At 41.8% G+C, this 22,534-nt stretch overlaps 1 protein-coding gene across 1 annotated transcript in view; it reads right to left on the reverse strand.

Moving 5' to 3' along the window:
* Positions 1–9,783: 9,783 nt before the first annotated feature.
* LOC121286011 overlaps positions 9,784–22,534 on the reverse strand; it is a 101,394-nt gene continuing 88,643 nt past the window's right edge. The window contains exons 31-35 of the mRNA XM_041203033.1: positions 21,572–21,872; positions 20,364–20,536; positions 17,077–17,327; positions 15,897–16,029; positions 9,784–10,227 (exon numbers count right to left, since the gene is read on the reverse strand). Coding sequence (XP_041058967.1) covers positions 9,970–10,227; positions 15,897–16,029; positions 17,077–17,327; positions 20,364–20,536; positions 21,572–21,872 — 1,116 coding nt within the window. The 3' untranslated portion in view covers positions 9,784–9,969. The remainder of the gene's footprint in view (positions 10,228–15,896; positions 16,030–17,076; positions 17,328–20,363; positions 20,537–21,571; positions 21,873–22,534) is intronic.

Below are 22,534 nucleotides of genomic sequence, written 5' to 3' on the forward strand. Positions count from 1 at the left end.
TCCAATAATAAAAGTTGCTATGTGGTCTGAGGGGGTGTTAGTCTCTATCTGGAATCAGGCGTTGTTACAACCATTGATAACAACACTTCCTTATGACTTCATCACTCTTCCCGAGGGGTGTGAACAACAAAATTAGCGTGTTCCCCCGTCCCTCGCTTTCGGACAGGCTGCGCCATGTTCTGAACGGTCCCCAAAATAATTTAGTTTTCTGAGGGAGGTGACTGGTGATAAGAAAACTACGAAGAAGAGGAAACTGAAAATTCTCCTTAATCCCTGCAAATAATTTTCCGCAGAGTCCCAGCAGTTCCACGGTGTGTTTGATTGCGTGTGTGAGCACTTACCTTCATATCCTTCAACCCCATTCCTGTTCCATTTCTTTTAGGTTTTACCAAAATGGCCAAAATAAAATCGAGACTTTGCAAACGGGAAGTGAAAAATAAAATGTTTTAGTAACAATTTCCAATTGGTGATGATGATAACAGCAACTACAGCTAGTACTGGCAATCCAGTACAGGAGCACACAAAATTATTCTGAAATTAGCAAAAATTCTCAAACACCAACCATGCACGAAGTCTGGGCCAAGGTACGACTGAGCACAACTGGGTCCAGAATTCAGAATCTAGTAACTCGGATCAGAATTCATTCTTCAATGTCTTTACTGAATGATGTGCACGGTTTAGATTTTAATTCAAATAGCTAAGCAGCTCCTTTTACAGCGTTTAATTAACACTACAATAATGACAGTCATTTCGATGGGCGTTGTTGGCTCATACCCCACAAATCCTCATCACCGTGGGAACATTCCACCAAGGTTGTGGTCGTCGCTGACAGTTTTGTGTTTGTGTCATCTAGTCCTCAGCAGCCTCTCCTGAATCAGTTCAATTCTCCACGACCACGCTCAGACTTTTTTTTAAAAGATTTGCATCAATTGTTTCCACAGAAGGAACTAGCCCCATTTCCCCCCCCCCCCCCCATCCAAATCACAGTGCAATATTGTGAATAAGGTGATAGTTTGAATCCTTTAATAATTATCACATCACAAAAGAGCCTATTTTTTTTTTTTAAGTGATGGGTCATTTGGAAACCAATTCCACGGGCTTTGGGTTTCACCCAAAGAAGTAATTTCACCAGCAACATCAGAGCTAGCAGGTGCCAACGGTAAATGTTGCCATCAGAGGGAGAAACCTTAGCTTTTCTGTCCAGATGTGGGCTGGATGTACGGGCAATGCTTTACTGGTCTGCGTGTACCTTCCCCTGCCTCCAGTCAAAGTCCGCCATACAGAGTAAAAGCACAATCCACAACTTGGAGACAGCTCCCTCAGCAAACCTGTGCCGGGTAAGCGTGTCTGTTGTTCCATCATTTTTGTCTCGTTTACATTGCCGCAAGGATTCCAAAACACAGACAGCCTTTGGGTCATATTATAGCATCACTTCAAGGGCAGGTTCGGCAATATGAAAGCACCAGCCCGTCAGATCGATGTTCCTCATCCAGAGCATATGCGTCAGACCTTAACATGTCACATGCGAAAAAAATCATTACTCTTGAAAGTGAATGTGGGTTTTGATACTTCATTGCTTCAAATACCATTCTCATAAAACACTGATACCATAAGTGGACGGTTGTGGAATATATATGAACCAGCAGGCAGGAAGCGGGAATAAGAATTACTAGTCAAGGTGGTAGGTAAATAACTGTTGAAAAGCACTGGCACAACACTGAAAGCCAACACTGGGGCTGGGAGAGTAACTGGTTTCTTTGAATGCAAAAAGAACAAAACAAAGCAAAGCATAAACTGGAAATCAGTAATCTGATGGGAAGAGGGAACGAATTATAGTTCCTGATCCTTGCAGAGCTTTGTTTATTTATGTAGCTACAATAAGAAGGGGAAACTACTTGCAATAAACATGAAAAACACTGATGTGTTCAATCTTTTCTCTGTGAGCACACTGTTAAAGATCTGATCTCTTTATTTATATATGCTACAGCATAACTTCCAACTGTAAGCAATGCCACAGGAGATCAACTAATTCGTTTCAGAGTTAGGCTGGGAAATTCCTTGCAGCTGCTTCAGGGGTCCGCCACACTTCCGGCAAAATAAATCCAGTGAAGCAGGAGGAGCTTCAAGGAAACTTCAGGCTCTAGTTATAGAAAAGTCAAAGCCGAGTGAGTATATTCAAAGCAGCTGCACCTTGTTATTTCACCTCTTGTCAGTTGGGATGTTGTGGATTTACAAAATAAATTAACCACAATGAAATGAGACATTTCAGGTACGCAGCAGACTGCATTTAATGAGAGCGAAGTTGACGCTTGATCCTTATTTGGGAGTATTCCTTTGAAGAGACTTGAGTTGTTACACCCAAAGTAATTTTATAGCATGACACCGAGAGATGCATGATTCCAATTTATTTAAATCATTCTCTTGTGATAGATTTCCTCAGCTAGGAGAGTCAAACTCAATTTACACAGTGGGCCTGATCTGACATCCTGACAAGTTTGCACTGGTCACAACCAACAAAAGTTATTTGGACACTGGGGGTGGAAATTGGTACGAGTGTTGCCTATTATTTGGATGTAAAACAGGTGCACTGTGTACTCAATATCTGGGCGCAAGGTCCTGCATATAAAATGCTTATATTTCACCCCTTCCTTGGATTCACCTAGTTCTATTGAAGGGTCATGAGGACTCGAAACGTCAACTTTTTTCTTCTCCGCCGATGCTGCCAGACCTGCTGAGTTTTTCCAGGTAATTCTGTCTCTGCTGGTGTATTGTTTGGTCTTCGGATCAGTGTTGGGTCAATTTAAATATACAAAGAAAGATCCTACGCCTATTTGTTGCAAGGTAACACGATCTGGAGCCAACCTCGAGGGGAGATGTGGCATTGTCTGTCACTATAATGTAATTACTGTATTGAATTCTCTTGCATCTGATTAGGAAATATTGGGTGCAGTGTATAATGGGTGGCCAGTCCATATTGCTTGCCTTATGCTATTTCTGAAAGTTAAAATTGCACCATTGCATTAAAGTGAAAGTGTGCACACCCTGGCTCTCTGGGGTAAAATACAGTGACACAAAGTTCCAGAGGAAATTGAACTCTTTTTAAAGCAGTGCTTTTACACTTTAGAGTGACTGAAAAAAGACAAGTTTCTGGGAGCACCTTCATTTTGGAAATGCCCTAGCGATGCAGGTCCTTCCAGCACAGTTAAAAGAAGGCATGAGCACCATCTGTTCAGTCAGATAACCGGAGAGGAGGGCCAGGAGGCAGCACAGAGATGTGAGTCAAAAAGCAGCCAAAAGGAGAAGATAGAACTTGGTATGGTGATGGCAGAGGTGGTCGGGTGAGGGTAAAGTTGTATCAAGTTGAACTTAAAACGTTTGGATACTTTTGATTTGTGATAATGTTCAGCAGATCTGTTTTGGTGACGTGTGAAAAATGCACAAGCCCCAGTCCTTCCTACAGAATCTGTTCTTCAGCAAAATTCCAAATGTCGCTGATAGTCATGAACTAATTGGTGTCATGCAGCAGAGTTGCCTGGACAGTGTAAACAGTGAACTGCTGCAAAAAGTACCACACTGTGCACCATTTCATTGCATCTTGATGTAAAAGCAAAATACTGCGTATGTTGGAAATCTGAAACAATACAGAAAATGCTGCAAAAACTCAGCACGTCTGGCAACATCTGTGGAGAGAGAGAAGTGGAATTAATGTTTTGAGTACATATGACACTTCTACATTTTAAAAAAAATTAATTCATTTACAGGATATGGGTGTCGCTGGCGGGGCTAACATTTATTGCCCATCCCTAATTGCTCTTGAGACGGTGGTGGTGAGCTGCCTTCTTGAACCACTGCAGTCCATGTGGTGTAGGTACACCCACAATGCTGTTAGGGAGGGAGTTCCAGGATGCCCAGCAATAGTGAAGGAACGGTGATTATGTTTCCAGGTCAGGATGGTGAGTGGCTTGGAGGGGACCTTCCAGGTGGTGGCATTCCCATCTATCTGCTGCCCTTGTCCTTCTAGATGGTAGCGGTTGTGGGTTTGGAAAATGCTGCCTTATGAGCCTTGGCAAGTTTCTGCTGTCACTGTTCGTCAGTGGTGAAAGGAATGAACGTTTGTGGTATTAGTGTCAATCAAGTGGACTGCTTTTTCCTGGACAGTGTCAAGCTTCTTCAGTGTTGTAGGAGCTGCACTCATCCAGGCAAGTAGGGAGTATTCCATTACACTCCTGACTTGTACCTTGTAGATGGTGGACAGGTTTTGGGGAGTCAAGAGGTGAGTCACTCACCACAGGATTCCTAGCTTATGACCTGCTCTTGTAGCCACAGTACTTAAATCGCTAATTCAGTTTCTGATCAATGTTAACCTCTGCCCCCTGCCACCCCACCCCCCCTCACAGGATGATAACAGTGATGATAATGCCATTGAATGTCAAAGGACAATGGTTAGATTGTTTCTTGTTGGAGATGCTTGGCACTTGTGTGGTACAAATGTTACTTACCACTTGTTAGCCCAAGCCTAGAAATTGTCCACTTCTTGCTGCATCTGGACATGGACTGCTTCAGTATCCAAGGATTTGTGAATAGTGCTGAACATTGTGTAATCATCAGCGAACATTCCCACTTCTGACTTTATGATGGAGTGGAGGTCATTGATGAAGCAGCTCAAGATAGTTAGGCCCAGGACACTACCCTGAGGAACTCCTGCAATGATGTCCTGAAACTGAGATGATTGACCTCCAACAACCACAAGCATCTTCCTTTGTGCTAGGTATGACTCCAGTCAGTGGAGAGTTTTCCCTCTGATTCCCATTGATTCCAGTTTTGCTAGGGCTCCTTGCTGCTGCTACACTTGGGCCAAATGCTGCTTTGATGGCGAGGGCAATCGCTGTCCCCTCACCTCTAGATTTCAGCTCTTTTGTCCATATTTGAACAAAGGCTATAATGTGGTCAGAAGCTGTGTGACCCTGGCAGAACCCAAACTAAGCCTCATTGAGCAGGTTATTGCTAAGCAAGTGCCACTTGATAGCACTGTTGATGACCATTTCTATGACTTTACTGATGATGGAGAGTGGACTGATGGGGTGGTAATTGGCTGAGTAGGATTTGCCCTGCTTTTTGTGTACAGAACACACCTGGGCAATTTTCCACATTGTTGGGTAGATGCCAGTGTTGTAGCTGTCCTGGAACAGCTTGGCCAGGGGTGCGGCAAGTTCTGGAACACAAGTTTTCAGTACTATTGCCAGAATATTGTCAGGGCTCATAGCATTTGCAGTATCCAGTGCCTTCAGCTGTTTTTTGATATCACATGGAATGAATCAAATTAGCTGAACACTGGCATCTGTGATGCTGAGGACCTGCAGAGGAGGCCGAGATGGGTCATCCACTTGGCCCTTCTGGCTGAAGATTGTAGCAAATACTTCAGCCTTGTCTTTTGCACTGATGTGCTGGGCTCCTCCATCATTGAGGATGGGGATATTTGTGGAGCTTCCTCCTCCAGTGAATTGTTTAATTGTCCACCACCATTTACAACTGGATGTGGCAGGACTGCAGAGCTTAGATCTGATCTGTTAGTTGTGGAATCATTTGGCTCTTACCAGCACTTGCGGCTTATGCTGTTTGGCATGCAAGTAGTCCTATGTTGTAGCTTCACCAGGTTGACACTTCATTTTTAGGGATGCCTGGTGCTGCTCCTGGCATGTTCTCCTGCACTTTTCTTTGAACCAGGGTTGATCCCCTGGCTTGGTGGCAGTGATAGAGTGGGGGATATGCCAGCTGAGTACAATTCTGCTGCTGCTGATGGCCCACAGTGCCTCATGGATGCCCAGTCTTCAATTGCTAGGTCTGTTCGAAATCTATCCCATTTAGCACAGTGGCAGTGCTACACAACACAATGGAGGGATCCTCAATGTGGGCGCAGGACTTCGTCTCCACAATGACTGTGCCAGTGGTCACTCTTACCAATACTGTCATGGACAGATGCATTTGCGGCAGGCGGGTTGATGAGGATGAGGTCAAGTATGTTTTTCCCTCTTGTTGATTCCCTCACCACCTGCTGCAGACCAAGTCTAGCAGCTATGTCCTTTATGTCTCAGCCAGCTCGCTCTGTGGTGGTGCTACTGAGCCACTCTTGGTGATGAACATTGAAGTCCCTCACCCAGAGCACATTCTGAGCCTTTGCCACCCTCAGTGCTTCCTCCAAGTGGTGTTCAAGCTGGGGGAGGGTGGTATGTGGTAATCAGCAGGAGGTTTCCTTGCCCATGTTTGACCTGATGTCATGAGACTTCATGGGGGCCAGGTTAATGTTGAGGACTCCCAGGGCAACCCCCTCCTGTCTTTATACCACTGGTGATGCCACCTCTGCTGAGTCTGTCCTGTCAGTGGGACAGGACATACCCAGGGATGGTGATGGTGGTGCCTGGGACATGATATGTACAGTATGATTCTATGGGTGTGGCTATGCCTGGCTTTTGCTTGACTAGTCTGAGAGACAGCTCTTCCAATTTTGGCACTAGCCTCCAGAGGTTATTAAGGAGGACTTTGCAGGGTCAACAGGGCTGGGTTTGCTGTTGTCGATGCTGGGTGGTCCACCCGGTCTTCTTCCTTTTTGGGATTAACTTGCTAGAATTGTTTTTGTAGTTTAAAATCCAAACGAAACCAATCTGCACTATTAGAATGTATGTAACTATAGAAACAATGGAGAAGGACTCAGGGATGCAAACTCCCATCTCACAAAGGGACTGTGTTGGTAAGCTAATACCCTTTTAGGCAATATTTTCCTAAAAAACATCTCCCAACTTAACTTGTATCCATGTTCTTCTTGTGAAAAAACAGCCGATTAGTTCATCACAGTTTGGAATTCAATGCCTTTGTCAAGAGCAGAAAAAATTAATGGCCTAGACCAGCGATATTTACATTTAATATATGGTGGCTCTCCTGTGGCATTGCTCCAGAGAATACACAGTTATTAGGACAACTGATTTCCAATACCTGTATAGAGCACTACTGGCATGTAGGAAAACCCCAGAGAAGGAGGTCTTCAATTTGTGGGGTGATTGGAGAAACTGGGATGATTTTCTTCATTCTCCATACTTGTTTCTACTTTAGGGCAGACTGCCTCTGTAATGTTCTCATCCTTCAGTGTGTCAAGGTCTAAATGGTCACTTTTTTTCTTTTCAGTATTTTCAGTTTCATCTTAATTTTTGCCACAAGGAGACAATGATCTGAATTTATATCTGTGCTAGGATACCTATGTATGGATGTACTTTATACATATTAACGCTTCTAAAATGTTTCACCATGACCTGATCTATTTGATTTCTATACACATTGCCTGGACTTCTCCAAATATGAAGTCGTCTTTTTGGTTGCATGAAAAATGTGATTGCCACCATCAGATCATTTTCCTGACAAAATAGCATCATTTTAAAACCATAAGCTTAATGACTTGTCTCATTAAAGTGATCTTGAATGTCATAATAGAAGGAAATAATTACACATTTGTTTAAAAAAAATTGGTGAAACCCAATCTGGATTTAGACCTGGACTAGGGACAAGAGAGGGAATACTTGACCTAAATATCTAGAAGTAAACAAGAACATTTACATATATCTCATGGACTATGAAAAAACATTCAATCATCTTTCTCAACATAGACATGCTGCTGAAATGTGACATGAGAGGGAAGATGTGAAATTTTCCAGAGCCTATATGGGTACCAAATAGCAAGCATTAAGCTAGAGGTTGGACAAGCAGATATGTTTCAAGTGAAGAGAGCACAAGCCTGTGTACTGTTGCCAAAATTATTCAATCTGTACACAGGACAAATATTCAGTGAGTCAGAGATACTTCCAGGGATAGAAAATGGAGGAAAGAGCATAATAAACATGCAGTACACTGATGATACAGCACAACTTGCAGAATCAGAAGAGGCCCTACAAACTATTGTGGATAAAGTACAATCTAAAAGTTTAGAATTTGGATTGAGTATGAACATCAAAAAGACAAAAAAACATGGCAGTCAGAAGGAATACATTAGGAGAAACTAGAGTCAGGATTGTGTCACACTGGAACAAGTAGATAAGTTTATCTACTTAGGACAAATGACAACAGCAGATGTTAGATGTGATGCTGAAGTCAGAAGAAGAACAGAGATAGTCAGAGGTAATTTTGTGAGATGAAGGATGTGTTAACAACAAAAATACTCAACAAGGGAAAAACACATAAGATGCTACATTCTATCCACTTCCCTGCCTGCCTCCGAAACCTGGACAATAAATAAAGATCTGTGGGAAAAAAAAATAGAGGCCTTTGAAATGTGGATGCTAAGACATATGCTTAAAATTCCATATACAGACCATAAGACAAATGAAGAGGGGCTTGAAATTGTGAGATCTCTTCTAGAGGGTAGAGGGCTGTGGAAGGAGGGGTCAACCTAGTCGTAGTTGAATGACGTACATCACAGAGCGGCTGCAGATGAGCTACAGTGGATGTGTGAGGATGACGCAAGACAGACTAGTTTGACATACTGCGACAGCAGATCATCTGGTAGGAGTTACTACAAGCTGCACAGATTTAACAGCTATCATTCTCCCAAAGTGCTTCACAATGATTTAGTACTTTGAAAGTGTAATATAGAGAAACAAGGTCGTCAATTTATGCTCAGCAATGTTCAATAAACAGCAATAGGAATAATGACCAGTTGAAGTGTGTTAATATTGTTGGCTCAGAGATAATTATTGGTCTGGATACCAGGAAAACTTCCCTATTTCTTAAATAGAATCGTGGGATCTTATTAATATCTCATTTGAATATGGCCCATTTGAAAGTGGATCATTCATTCAGGACTGCACCGAAGTGTCAGTCTAAATTATGTGTTTCAATCTCTGGATGGGACAGACATAACGCTAATTTACTTGTTTTGAAGTGCTTTGAAATGTGAAAGATGTAACATAATTGCAAGTTTTTTCTTTACAAATGGCAGTGAGAGGTTGGAATGCCTATTTAATCATGGCAGAATTAGCCTGCAAACTGAGAACATCTCTGAGCATTTTTGTATCGGTGCACCATATAGAATCAAACAGAAGGATAAGACATTGCAATAACAGCCACATCAGAAAAAAAATCATTTTTTATTAGCGACTACTACAAACAGTTATATTGTTCAGCACCCAGTACAAATACTAATAACAATAACACACAAATCCCCAAAATGCCGTACAGTATCAGAATTGAAAGTTTATTAATGCGAATCTGAATGGTGGCATTAAGTGTACATACAGTTTAAATCAACAAATTAAGAAACATTTAATTATTTGATTGTGATAGAAATCTGAGATTACATGCATAAAACACAAAAAAATAAAAATACCTGGAAAAACTCAGCAGGTCTGGCAACATCTGCGAAGAGGAGCACAGTTAATGTTTCGAGTCCGTATGACTCTTCAACAGAACTAAGGAAAAATAGAGAAGAGGTGAAATATAAGCTGGTTTAAAGGGGGGAGGGGGTGGGACAGGTAGAGCTGGATAGAGGGCCAGTGATAGGCGGAGAGAGCCAAAAGATGTCATAGACAAAAGGACAAATAGGTGTTAAAGGTGGTGATAGTATCTAAGGAATGTGCTAATAGCAGAAAGCAGGACAAGCAAGGTACAGATGGCTCTAGTGTGGGTGGGCTGGGGGGGAAGGGATCGAAATAGGCTAAAAGGTAGAGATAAAACAATGGATGGAAATACATTTAAAAATAATGGAAATAGGTGGGAAAAGAAAAATCTATATAAATTATTGGAAAAAAAAAAGGGGGATCGGAAAGGGGGTGGGGATGGAGGAGAGAGTTCATGATCTAAAATTGTTGAACTCAATATTCAGTCTGGAAGGCTGTAAAGTGCCTCGTCGGAAGATGAGGTGCTGTTCCGACTCTGGCATTTTTGCACACCACTCCAGTACTTATGTAGATTCCTGGGTTTTTTTTCCCGTTACATTAAGATGCACCAGCTGGATTGTTCTTTCAGAAAGAGAGTAACTTCATCATAAATTCCATAGTCAGACAGCGTCCAGTTTTCCTTCAGCATCTGGTCATTCCACTCCAGATAATAACTGGATGTTGGGATTCTGGCCAAATGCTCGAATTTTTCTTTAATGCATCGAATGGGTGAGAAAGGATTTACAGGGAAACGTTCTCTGGAGCATAAAATATCCACAGGCTTGACTGAAACCAGAATACCTTTCACAGGCTGAAAAGGACAAACAAAATACTGTAAGATAAAGAAGGATGCAGGTTCTGTACAAGGTACATGACTAATCTTACTGTATTCTGTGGTGAATTCAATGCTTCTGTGCTGGTGGGAGGTTGCTTGAAAGGAGGACAAACCTGCAATCAGTTCTACAGCTTTGTAGCCCTATCTCAACTCTGCTCTATTTGTGACCACCAGCTGTGAGTGCAGGATCACTGAATCTACCCTTTTATCTACCCAAAATTCTTTTATAAAAAATGTATTACTGGACGCTTCCTGTTTCAAATTTTGATGTATTTTTTTGCTTGGTTCTCATAATCTCACCTTTTTTAGCCAAACTAAATTTTCAAGAACTCACAACTCAGTATCTAAAAATTCTAACTATTAAAGAACAGCAGAAATTGAATCTATCAAATCATTCAAAAAAGTCTGAAACCTTTTTGGCTACAAATGAGCAGGATTACAAACTGAGGAAAAATGACAAATTAAAGGAAAGTCAAACTAAAGTAAGCAAAGCTCTCAAAATATTTTTAAGAATGTTTTCCTCCTCTGGGATTTTCCTATATGCCAGTAGTGCTCCATACAGATATTGAAAATCCGTTGTCCTAATAAGTGTATCCTCTGTAGCAATACCGCAGGAGAGCTACCATATTTGAAACGTAAACATCACTGGTGTAGGCCATTAACGTTTTCTGTTCTTGACAAAGGCATCGAATCCCAAACTGTGGTGAACTATTTGGCTGTTTTTTCACAAGAATAACAAATGTTGCCTAGAGGGAGTTAGCTTACCAACACAGTCTCATTGCGAGATGGGAGTTTGCATCTCTGAGTCCAGAACAACGCACAACTTGCCTGACTATTCAGGAGGGCACTCACACCTTTATTGATCTCTGACGGGGTGTGAGAGAAGCTCTTAAAAGTCAGAACATGAACTCCAAAAAGCAGTTGAGTCAGAGAAACCTGCTGTTGTGGATAATAGGACAGGATACAGAGAAATACAGAAAAGCCCCACTAAAGTGCCTCTGATAACTCATTGGCTCAATACCATAGAACGAACAATATTTACTCAATCAGATTCATTCTCTGATCCACAAGATAATCATAGCTTGTATAGCAGTATGGATGTTTTAAATTGCCTCAGTGTTCATGGCCTATACTAGGGAGAAAATATGTCTGTCAAAGGTACCATCCCTGATCATTATCTGTGAGCCTGTGACTCCTTCTAGAAGTACAGACACATGGACATGCTTGAACTCCACTGTAAGCCCACCCTCTTCCCACCTGAATCAGCTACTCAAACTCATTGTCAAGGTTCACATATGAAGAATGGCCACTTGTTTTAAGGTACTAGAGGACAGCAACCAAGGTCCATGAAACCAGACGACAGCATAGGCCTTAGATAAGGTGCTGAAGACTTTTACTAGAATGTTACAAGGGAGAAGGGACTTCACTTAGATGAAGAGACTTGGGAAGCTTGAGTTCTCCTTAAAGTAGAGAAGGTTAAGAGGACAAAAACAGAATTACCTGGAAAAATTCAGCAGGTCTGGCAGCATCGGCAGAGAAAAGAGTTGACGTTTTGAGTCCTCATGACCCTTTTTATCTCAAGGTTAAGAGGACATTTGATAGATGTGTTCAAAATCATGAATGTTTTTGATAGATTAAACAAGGAGAAACTGTTTCCAGTGGTAGAAGGCTCGATAACCAGAATGTAGAGATTTAAGCTCATTAGCAAAAGAACAAAGGAAACATTTATTTACACAGCAAGTTGTTGTGATCTGGCATGTGCTCCCTGAAATAGGTGGAAGTAGATTCTTTAGTAACTCTCCAAGTTCCCCTACAAGCCACACACCATCCTGACTTAGAACTACATCGCCGTTCCTTCACTGTCGCTGGGTCAAAGTCCTGGAACTCCCTTCCTAACAGCACTGTGGATGTATCTTTACCAAATGGACTGCAGTGGTTCAAGGCTCACCACTGCCTTCTCAAGGGCAAATAAGGATGGGCAACAAAAATGTTTGCCTAGCCAGTGCTGCCCACATCCTATGAAAGAATAAAATGAAGTAACATTCAAAAGAGAATTGGCTAAATAGTTAAAGGAAAAGAATTACAGGGCAATGGGGAAAGAGCAGGGGAGTGAAACGAAATGGATAGCTCTACCAAAGGGTCAGCATAGGCATTATGGTCCTGAATGGCCCCTTTGTGTGGTATATCATTCTATGATTCTATGTCAATACCCTGAAGAAGAAGGGGAAAAGGTCAGGCAATCAACACCAACTTGCATTTTTATATAGTGCATTTAATGTAGTTCAACATCCTAAGGTGCTTCACAGGAGCATTATCAAACATAGAAACTAGGAACAGGAGTAGGCCATTCAGCCCTTCAAGCCTACTCTGCCATTCATCATGATCATGGCTGATCATCCAACTCAACAGCCTGCTCCCACTTTCTCCCCATATCCTTTGATCCCTTTCACCCCAAGCGCTATATCTAACCCCTTCTTGAAAACATAATGTTTTGACCTCAACTACTTTCGGTGGTAGCGAATTCCACAGGCTCACCACTCTCTGGGTGAAGAAATTTCTCTTCATCTCAGTCTTAAATGGTCTACCTTGTATCCTCAGACTGTGACCCCTGGTTCTGGGCTCACCCACCATCGGGAACTTCCTTCCTGCATCTACCCTGTCCAGTCCTGTTAGAATTTTATAGGTTTCTATGAGATTCCCCCCTCATTCTTCTGAACTCCAGCGAATATAATCCTAACCGACTCAATCTTTCCTCATATTTCAGTCCTGCCATCCCGGGAATCAGTCTGGTAAACCTTCGCTGCACTCCCTCTATTGCAAGAACATCCTTTCTCAGATAAGGAGACCAAAACTGCACACAATATTCCAGGTGTGGTTTCACCAAGGCCCTGTATGATTGCAGCAAGACATCCCTGAATCCTCTGGCTATGAAGGCCAACGTACCATTTGCCTTCTATACCGCCTGCTGCACCTGCATGCTTACCTTCAGCGACTGATGTATGAGGACGCCCAGGTCTCGTTGCACATTCCTCTCTCTCAATTTATAGCCATTCAGATAATAATCTGCCTTCCTGTTTTTGCTACCAAAATGGATAACCTCACATTTATCCATATTATACTGCATCTGCAATGCATTTGCCCACTCACTCAGCTTGTCCAAATCACACTGAAGCATCTCTGCATCCTCCTCACAGCTCAACCTCCCACCCAGCTTTGTGTCATCTGCAAATTTGGAGATATTACACTTAGCTCCCTCATCTAAATCATTAATATATAATGTGAATAACTGTCGTCCCAGCACCGATCTCTGCGGTAGCCCACTAGTCACTGCCTGCCATTCAGAAAAAGACCCATTTATTCCTACTCTTTGTTTCCTGTCTGCCAACCAGTTTTCTATCCATCACAATACACTATCACCAATCCCATGCGCTTTAATTTTACACACCAATCTCTTATGTGGGATTTTATCAAAAGCCTTCTGAAAGTCCAATTAAACCACACCCACTGTCTCCCCCTCATCAACTCTACTAGTTACACCCTCAAAAAATTCCAGTAGATTTGTCAAGCATGATTTCCCTTTAATAAATCCATGTTGACTTTGTCCGATTCTGCCACTGTTTTCCAAGTGGTCACTATTAAATCTTTTATAATGCACTCTAGAATTTTCCCCACTGCCGATGTCAGGCTGACTGGTCTATAATTCCCTGTTTACTCTCTATCTCCCTTTTTAAATAGTGGCGTTACATTAGCTATCCTCCAATTTGTAGGAACTGTTCCGGAGTCTGTAGAATCTTGGAAGTTGACCACCAATGCATCCACTATTTCTAGGGCCACTTCCTTAAGTACTCTGGGATGTAGATTATCAGGCCCTGAGGATTTATTGGCCTTCAATCCCATCAATTTCCCCAACACCATTTCCCTACTAATACTGATTTCTTTCAGTTCCTCCCTCTCACTAAACCCTGTGTTCCCTAACATTTCTGGTATGTTATTTGTGTCCTCCTTTGTGAAGACAGAACCAAAGTATGTATTTACTTCGTCAGCCAATTCTTTGTTCCCCATTATAAATTCCCCTGTATCTGACGGTAAGGGACCTACATTTGGCTTCACCAATCTTTTTCTCTTCACATACCTATAGAAACTTTTACAGTCAGTTTTTATGTTCCCTGCAAGCTTGCTCTCGTACTCTATTTTCCCCTTCTTGGTCCTCCTTTGTTGAATTCTAAACTGCTCCCAATCCTCAGGTCTGTTGTTTTTTGTTAGCCAATTTGTATGCCTCTTCCTTGGATCTAATACTATCTTGAATTTCCCTTGTAAGCCATGGTTTGGCCACCTTTCCTGTTTTATTTTGTGCCTGACAGGAATAAACAATTGTTGCAGATCACCCATACGCTCTTTGAATGTTTGCCATTGCCTATCCACCATCATCCCTTTAGGTAACGTTTCCCAATCCATCATAGCCAACTCGCACCTCATACCATTGTAGTTTCCTTTATTAAGATTCAGGATCCTAGTCTCAGAATCAACTATGTCACTCTCCATCTTGATGAAGAATTCTATCATACAATGGTCGCTCATCCCCAAGGGGCCTCACACAGTTAGATTGCTAATTATTCCTTTCTCATTGCACAATACCCAGTCTAGGATGGCCTGTTCTCTAGTTGGTTCCTCAACATATTGCTCCAGGAAACCATCCCGTATACATTCCAGGAGCTCTACCCTTACAGATTCCACATCATCGGAGATAATATCTTTCCTCACTATTGCATTAATTTCCTCTTTAACCAACAATGCAACTGCACCACCTTTTCCTTTTTGTCTGTCCTTTCTAAATACTGAATACCCCAGGATGTTCAGTTCCCATCCCTGGTCACCCTGCAGCCATGTCTCTGTAATCCTGACTACATCATATCTGTTTACATCTATTTGCGCGGTTAATTCATCCACTTTATCGCAAATGCTCCTCTCGTTAAGGCACAAAGCTTAAGGCTTGTCTTTTTAACATTACTTGTCTCGTTCCCACTATTTTTCACTGAGGCCCTGTTTGATTCTTACCTTTGATTTCTCTGCCTATCACTTTACTTATTCTCTTTTCTGTCTTTTGTTCTTGTCCTTGACTCCCCCTCCTCTGACTCCTTGTAAAGGTTCCCATTCCCCTGCCATTTTAGTTTAAACCCACCCCAACCACTCTAGCAAATATTCCCCCTACGACATCAGTGCCGGTCCTGCCCAGGTGTAATCTGTCCAATTTGTACTGGCCCCACCTCCCCCAGAACCGGTCCCAAACAAAATTTGGCATCGAGCAACGTAAGAAATTATTAGCACAAGTGACTGAAAGCTTGGTCAAAGAAGTAGATTTTAAAGAGCATCTTAAAAGGAGAGGAGAAAGTTAGAGATATGGAGAGGTTTAAGGATGGACCTCCAAAGCTTAAGGCCTGGGCAACTGAAATTAGGTTCAGATGATCTAACAAAATGTCTTTGTGCTTTGTGGGCCCCTCAATAGGATAATTACCTTCTACTGCTCCTTCCTCATCGAGTATGATTGCTGTTTTGATATAAATTGTGCAAACCCCTCTAGCCATTTTATTTTTAGAAAATTCCTGTACTTTGGAACCACATCATGTGTCATTTCTGTGATATTTTACCTCAACATCCCAGGGGCTGATGTTGCGCACACAGTTCATCTGTAAACAATTTTTAGCTTCTTTTTCAACAAGATCCCACCTAGCACTTCCGGCAACGTTTCCCGTTGGATCTGCAGGATCGAGAATCATCGGCCTAAACATTCAAACAATGCAATAATCACCAGTCAAAAGATGTATTTTCAGATGCTCATTAATCAGGCTTCACAAAACTTTGAATTTTTCTCTTTTAGGCACATTTTTAATAGCCTACAGTAAACAATTACTGATTCTGTGAGCCATTCACAGTTGAAAAGACATTATAAACCAACTCTGATAAATTGTCTGCAAGTTTTGCTGCAAATAATGTATTTGTGCCCAACTTTCCCACTAAAGTAAATGCTTCTTTATTCCTCTCATCTTTTTCTAGCTGTTAGGTCTTTACTGATGCCATTCTTGAAGTAGCCATTGAGATGCACACAGTGATCAGCAATTGCTTTTCCCCCAAATGTTTGCATTGGACATTTTGCCCCTAAAGCCAGATTCCACTTACTCAGGGCACTTTTATTTATTTATTGAATAATTCCGTTAATCGTAATCTGATTCTATGTATCAAAGTTACATAAGTAATTCCTGGCAGAGCCCTGTGGCACAGCTCATGTAAGTCTTAGGATGTGCTGTTTCTTAAAGGCAGGAACATGATTTTGTATTTCCAGATCCCTTTGTTCCTCTACTCCATGTCGATTCTTATTTTCCAAGTAATATGCAACATCCTCATTTCTCTTACTTAAAAAAGCAAACTTTGAATAAGGAACCTTCCAAAATGGCACAGGTGGGCATATTTACCTAGTGAACTATCGTGGACGCTTAGAAATCCACTTACTAGGTAATTTTTATCACTTATGTCTATAATCTCCAGTAGAAGAATGAGAGGGGACAAAAAGAGATTTATTTTACACAACAAATTATGATGATCTGCAACACATCACCTGAAATGGTGGTGGAAGCAGATCCAATAATAATTTACAGAAGTGTTTTGGATAAATACCTGAAGAAGAAAAAAATTGCAGGGCTATGGGGGCAAAAAACAATGGACGGGCACCAGTTGAACAACATTTTCAAAAAATAGGAATGATGGGCTGAATGGCCTCCTGTGCTATGATTTTCCATCTGAAAAATGACTATTAACATAAGTCCAACTTACCTTGGCTCTCGGAGTTTATTTTTCAGGTATTGGCCCACATGGGGATTGTCGAAGTTATAGTTGTCAGTCCAGAACAGCCATAGCTCTCTGTATTTGACAATCAGTTCCATGATTGTACGGAATCCTTTAGCTGTGTTGAAATTCTCTCCCCCACCCATGGTCTCCCAAGCATAGATGATCAACAGCTCCAGGGCGTACTTTGGTGGGAGAAACTCTCCACGTCTAAGTTGTTGTTTATATGGTCGTACATACTGTTGCGTAAAAAAATAAGTCAATGCATACTCTTGCACAGTTATTTTTTCATTCATAGCATTTAAAAGTAAACTTTGCCAGGCAGGGCTACCAGTACAAAGTCTCACTTGATTAGGGTGCGAAGTGATTAGCGACTGAAGTAATGGTGACATGAGGAAATATATTTCTTTCCCAGCCAGTGGTGGGATTTGGAATACACTAACTGACAGTGTGGTGGAGGCAGAGTTAATCATGTCTTTCAAAAGGGAACTGGATGATTCTGAAGATAAAATGTTTGCAGGGCTACAGGGAGGAGTGGGACTGGGAGTGTGCTGCACCTGCTGAAGGCTGACACACACATGACGGGCTGCATGGCCTCATTCTGTGCTGTAAACATTCCACGATTTGATTCTATAACCCATCAGTTTTTCTCAATCCTTTCCAGACACCCTGAGTGTCACCAGTTTCCTTCTTTAACAGATGATCCCTAACACATCAACATATGTTCTTCCTTTTCAGATTTCTCTAACCAGCTGTTATTTCTCCTACCTTTTTTTGAATTCTTTAAAAACATTTTAAAACTTTGAAAGTGACTGGATTAGACATGTAAAAAAAGTTAGTATAGCATATGGGACCCTAAACATCATAAATAGAGGCATAGAGTACAAAAGCAAGGAAGTGATGCTAAGCCTTCAAGAAAACACAAATTAGGTCACAGCTGGAATATTGCATCCACTTAAGGAAGGAAGTAAAGGCTTTCGGGAGAGTACCGAGGTGATTTACTAGAAAGGGTTCGACAGCTGAAGAACTTCAGTTACATGGATAGACTGGAGAAGCTTAGTTGCTTTGCCAGGAGCAGATAAGGCTAAGAGGAAGTTTGATAGTCATGTTTAAAATTATGATGCATTTAGATAGAATAAAGAGAAATTGTTTCCAGTATGAAAGGTCAATAGTGAGAGGGCAGCGATTCAAAGTGATTGGCAAAAAAAAAAACAGAGGCAACATGAGGAAAAGCACTTTCACATATCGAGTGGTTAGGATGTACTGCCTGATAGAGTGCTGGTTACAGATTCCATGGCAGCTTTCAGAAAGGAATTGGATAAATACGCAAAAGGAAAACAATTGAAGTAAAAGTTTTTTTTAAGAAAGTAAATGGGGAGAAACTGTTCCCATTGGCAGGAGGATCAGTAACTAAAGCTTTAGGATAACTGGCAAAAGGGCCAGCGAGGAAATGAGAGTTTTTTATGCAGTGAGTTATTATGATCAGGAAAGCACTGCCTGTTAGAACATTGAAATCTGATTCATTAGTAACTTTCAAAGGGAAATTTGTTATATACCTGAAAAAGAAATATTTGTAGGGATATGGAGAAACAGTGGGGGAGTGGGATAATGGATAGCTCTTTCAAAGAACTGGCACCGACATGATATTCCGTATGGTTTCTTTCCATGCTGTATCATTCTATGAACTGTGTATGGCTGGAAAATCAAGGACTAGGCACATTGACCTTTGTGCCTAATTCTTCGATCTACATGTCTGTTCAGAGACCCTGGGGGAGAAATTCATTCATGTGGTGCTGCTTACGTTGATTCCCTAGGGGAAGGCAGTGCTGTGGCCGCTACCCATGCAGCTCACGTGGCATTCTTCATTGGCCTCACTGAAGAATGTGCATGGATCACACAGGTAGGGACCCATGGTGCTGCCTGCCCCCAGAGAGAGTCGACATAAGTCTGCGTAGCAAGTGGCATTATGCAAGCAAATTTCTCCCCCCTGTCCCTGTGTGTGCAGCCTTGCCTTACAAAATTTAGCCTTCAATGCCTACACTTCTTTGCATAAATCTCGATACTTAGCAAGATGAGGATAGGGAGAGAACAATTTGCACTTTTGGCATTAAGTGGTAACTCTAAGCAGTCCTCAGGGCAAGTGCTGAATGGCACTCCTAAACAATCTGATCACACACATCCAGATCAGGTATAGTGAGGGCTGGATGAAAGTCAACGCTTCCTCCACTCTGCCCCAACCTTAAAATATTCCCATTGACATGGACGGCCAAGCTCTTGGAACTCAGAGCTGGGTGCATCTCAAAAACAGAGACTGAGCCACATATGATCAAGCAGAAACTGAATACCGCACCTAAAATAAAATCACAAACCGGAAGCCCTAGGTTGGCCTGAAAGTGCTCCGGGACCTCCTGGATCTATGGCATACAGGTAAAGGAAAATAACTTGCCCGTTGATAGCCTCTACTGCAGTGAAGAATCCTTAGGCTTGCCACCTGCTTCATTCATCTGAAATCATTTCCCACAGGGGTCCTTAAACAGATGGTAGGCCCCTCATTAATACGCAAAAGGGACCTGGGGCCCCGAATGCATAGAAAATGAGATCAACTAAATTAGCAACAACTCAAATATCCACACATGTTGAGCATGGGTTACCTATTGCTAAACTTGTTGTTTTTAATAGGCTAAGTTTTTAATTTAGTTATTGTAAACTAAATAAACAGGCACAAAAATACCAAATTTTAGCTCATATTTCTGTACTCTCTTCTTCATGATCCCACTGATCTGAGTTGGAATAAAATTTGGTTAACAAAGCTAGAAGAATAGGTTTATGATTGCCTGTGCAACCTTACAATTATCCAGCTACTTTAACATGGAAGCACTGCCTACTGTTTTAAGAATCCCTTTGGTAAGGTCAATCTGAAAGAGCCCTTCCTGGTCAACTAGGTAAGCTGGAGACACAGAGGTAAAAACTCACCAGCTTATGTTTTTTCATCCATTAAAGTCAATGGGTGGGAAGTCATGGGCTCAAAAGCAAAGAAGTGAGACTTCTATAGCACCATGTCAGGGCCAGATCAATTAGTTAAGCTTCAAGAAACATATAGGTTGAAAACATACTGTACCATAATAGGAAGAAGTGAGTCCGATGCTATTTTAACAAAGGTGTCAACCTCTTTATTTTCAATGGTTGGTGCCTTTGTTAAAATAACAGAGAAACACATTCACAAGTTTTTCCATAACAGTGCATAAATCAACTTCAACAGCAGTCCCTGTACCTACCACTTTATACCAGTGCTTCACAAGACGGATAAGGCCTTTAAGTTTAACTGGACGCCACTTTACAAAGTTCCTCTGAAGTTCAGTGAAGCATGTTGAAAATTCTCCTCCAATCCCATTGGCATTAATCAGGTCAACATACACCTGGCTATCTGGGCGGTTCCTTGTTTGCTGACCTTTAGGCCAATGAAAAGATGAAATCTTATTTCTCAGGTACTGGACAGTTTAATGCAGTATAAATTGCTAATATTGATCGAAGACCATTTTGTAAGGGCTAGAAGGAAAAGGAAGCTTTGTAATGCTGAAAACCAGAAATTAAAACAGAAATTGCTGGAAAAACACATTGCCTGGTATATCCAGAGGGTTCTCCTGATTTCCCCAAGGTAACTTTGGTAGAAAGATCAGAGAGATAGTGGGAGCAGCTGTTTATGCTGTTTCTTTGCGCATTCCAACAAGAGTATGGCAGGAGATCAGCACAAGCCCTACAGAAATTCTACCACAATATGTCTGACAGCATCAAAATAAAAGAGAAAGACAGGTTTCAAGTAGACACTGTGAAGCCAAATGTCCTCAGTCGTTTCAGCAGGGGTAGCATACACAGATGGTTGGGTAGTCTATTCAGAGGTGGGGGGAGTGGGTGAAGAGCCTACAAGAAAGTCATCAATACAAGAGACTCAGGGGGCCTGCACCTGCATTCCAGTTCCCCTGGACACCTATTTCAGCCCTGCAGGCAGTACACTGAATGAAGAGGTGTACTGGCATCTTGAAGAGCAGACATAAAATCCATCATTGGGAATGTGGGCCGCTTCCTGTCCTGGACTCCAGTCATCATCTCCACTTCTATCCTTGAAAAGGTTTCCACCAGGAATATATTTCTTCAATGAATGGGTTTCATTTACAAAGGGAGCTGCTATTGTGGATTTCTGGCCTGAAACCAGACCTCCTGGCAGCCTTGGCAGGTGGTTACCTAAGATGCAGCTCTGGTGACCATCTAGCCTTATGCTAAGGAAAATAGATGAAGGTAGTCTCACCGATGGAGGAAAGGTGTTGGAGTCTGATGGTGTGATCAAGGTCATGGTGGAGCCAGCCTGTAAGGGGGAGACCTGGTAGGCAAGGGGCTGGGGCAGGTGAGCAGCAGAAGCAGTTGAATTTAAGAACTCCTTTAAATGCAACTAATATCCACCCAACCATTTACATTCAACATCTCATACCTAAAGCATCAAATGCTGGTAGAACATCAACCTCTATCGAATCAGACACCTCTCTGGATTTAAAGTGGAAGTTCAGGGAACGAGGAGAAGTAAAAAAGCCAGATGGAGAGGTTTTGGGCTCTGTCATGATGATCTCAAATGCAATAGATTGCTGGAATTCCTTCAGCATCTGTTGAATTACCGTCAAGATTTCACCCCGGTTTTGCTTCTGGTCTTGGAAACTTTTGAACTGGCTGATGAAGACAACCAGATCTGCATCCGAACGATCTTTCAGAGCTGTTCCTTTCCCAGCAGAGCCGCCCTGAAAAGAGACGTGAAATAGCAACACAACCTTTTTGAAGAAATGATTAGAAAAATGCATTCTCTCTCATATCACTAGCTGGGGCCTAAATTCAATCTTAATCTTGTCAGTTCTTTATCCACCATTGTCATATTTTGCCAAATCCAATACCAGACATGGAAAGGTGAGACTGTGGCCTGAATTCTGATGTTTGCTTTGTATTTCTTTGAGTTTGAAAGGTCAAGGGGTGATCTAATCAAAATGTTGCAAATGCTATTGAGATTTGATAGGGTGGATCCTCTAGTGGGGAGAAACCAGAACAAGGGGCCGTAATCTTAAAATTAGAGGTGAGCCACTTAGGAATGAAACCAGCATGCACATCTTCATATAAAGAACAGCAGAAATCTGGAATTCACTCCACCAATAGGCTGTAGGTGGCGAATAAATTGTAATTTTCAAGACTGAGATTGATTGATTAATGATATTAAGGGATTTGGAACAAAGGGATTGAGATACAGATCAGTCATGATTTAATGGAATGGTGGAACAGGCTTTAGGGGCTGAATGACCTACTCCTGTTCCTCTGGGAAAATAAGGAATGAGAAACTCATCTCGGGGTTCAGCTTAAGAAGATTGCCAGGAAGAAGGATGAAGCTGGCTGTAAGGGTCCTGAATTTTTGGTG

This window comes from Carcharodon carcharias, chromosome 13 (assembly GCF_017639515.1).
Source record: "Carcharodon carcharias isolate sCarCar2 chromosome 13, sCarCar2.pri, whole genome shotgun sequence".
Lineage (NCBI taxonomy): Eukaryota > Metazoa > Chordata > Chondrichthyes > Lamniformes > Lamnidae > Carcharodon > Carcharodon carcharias.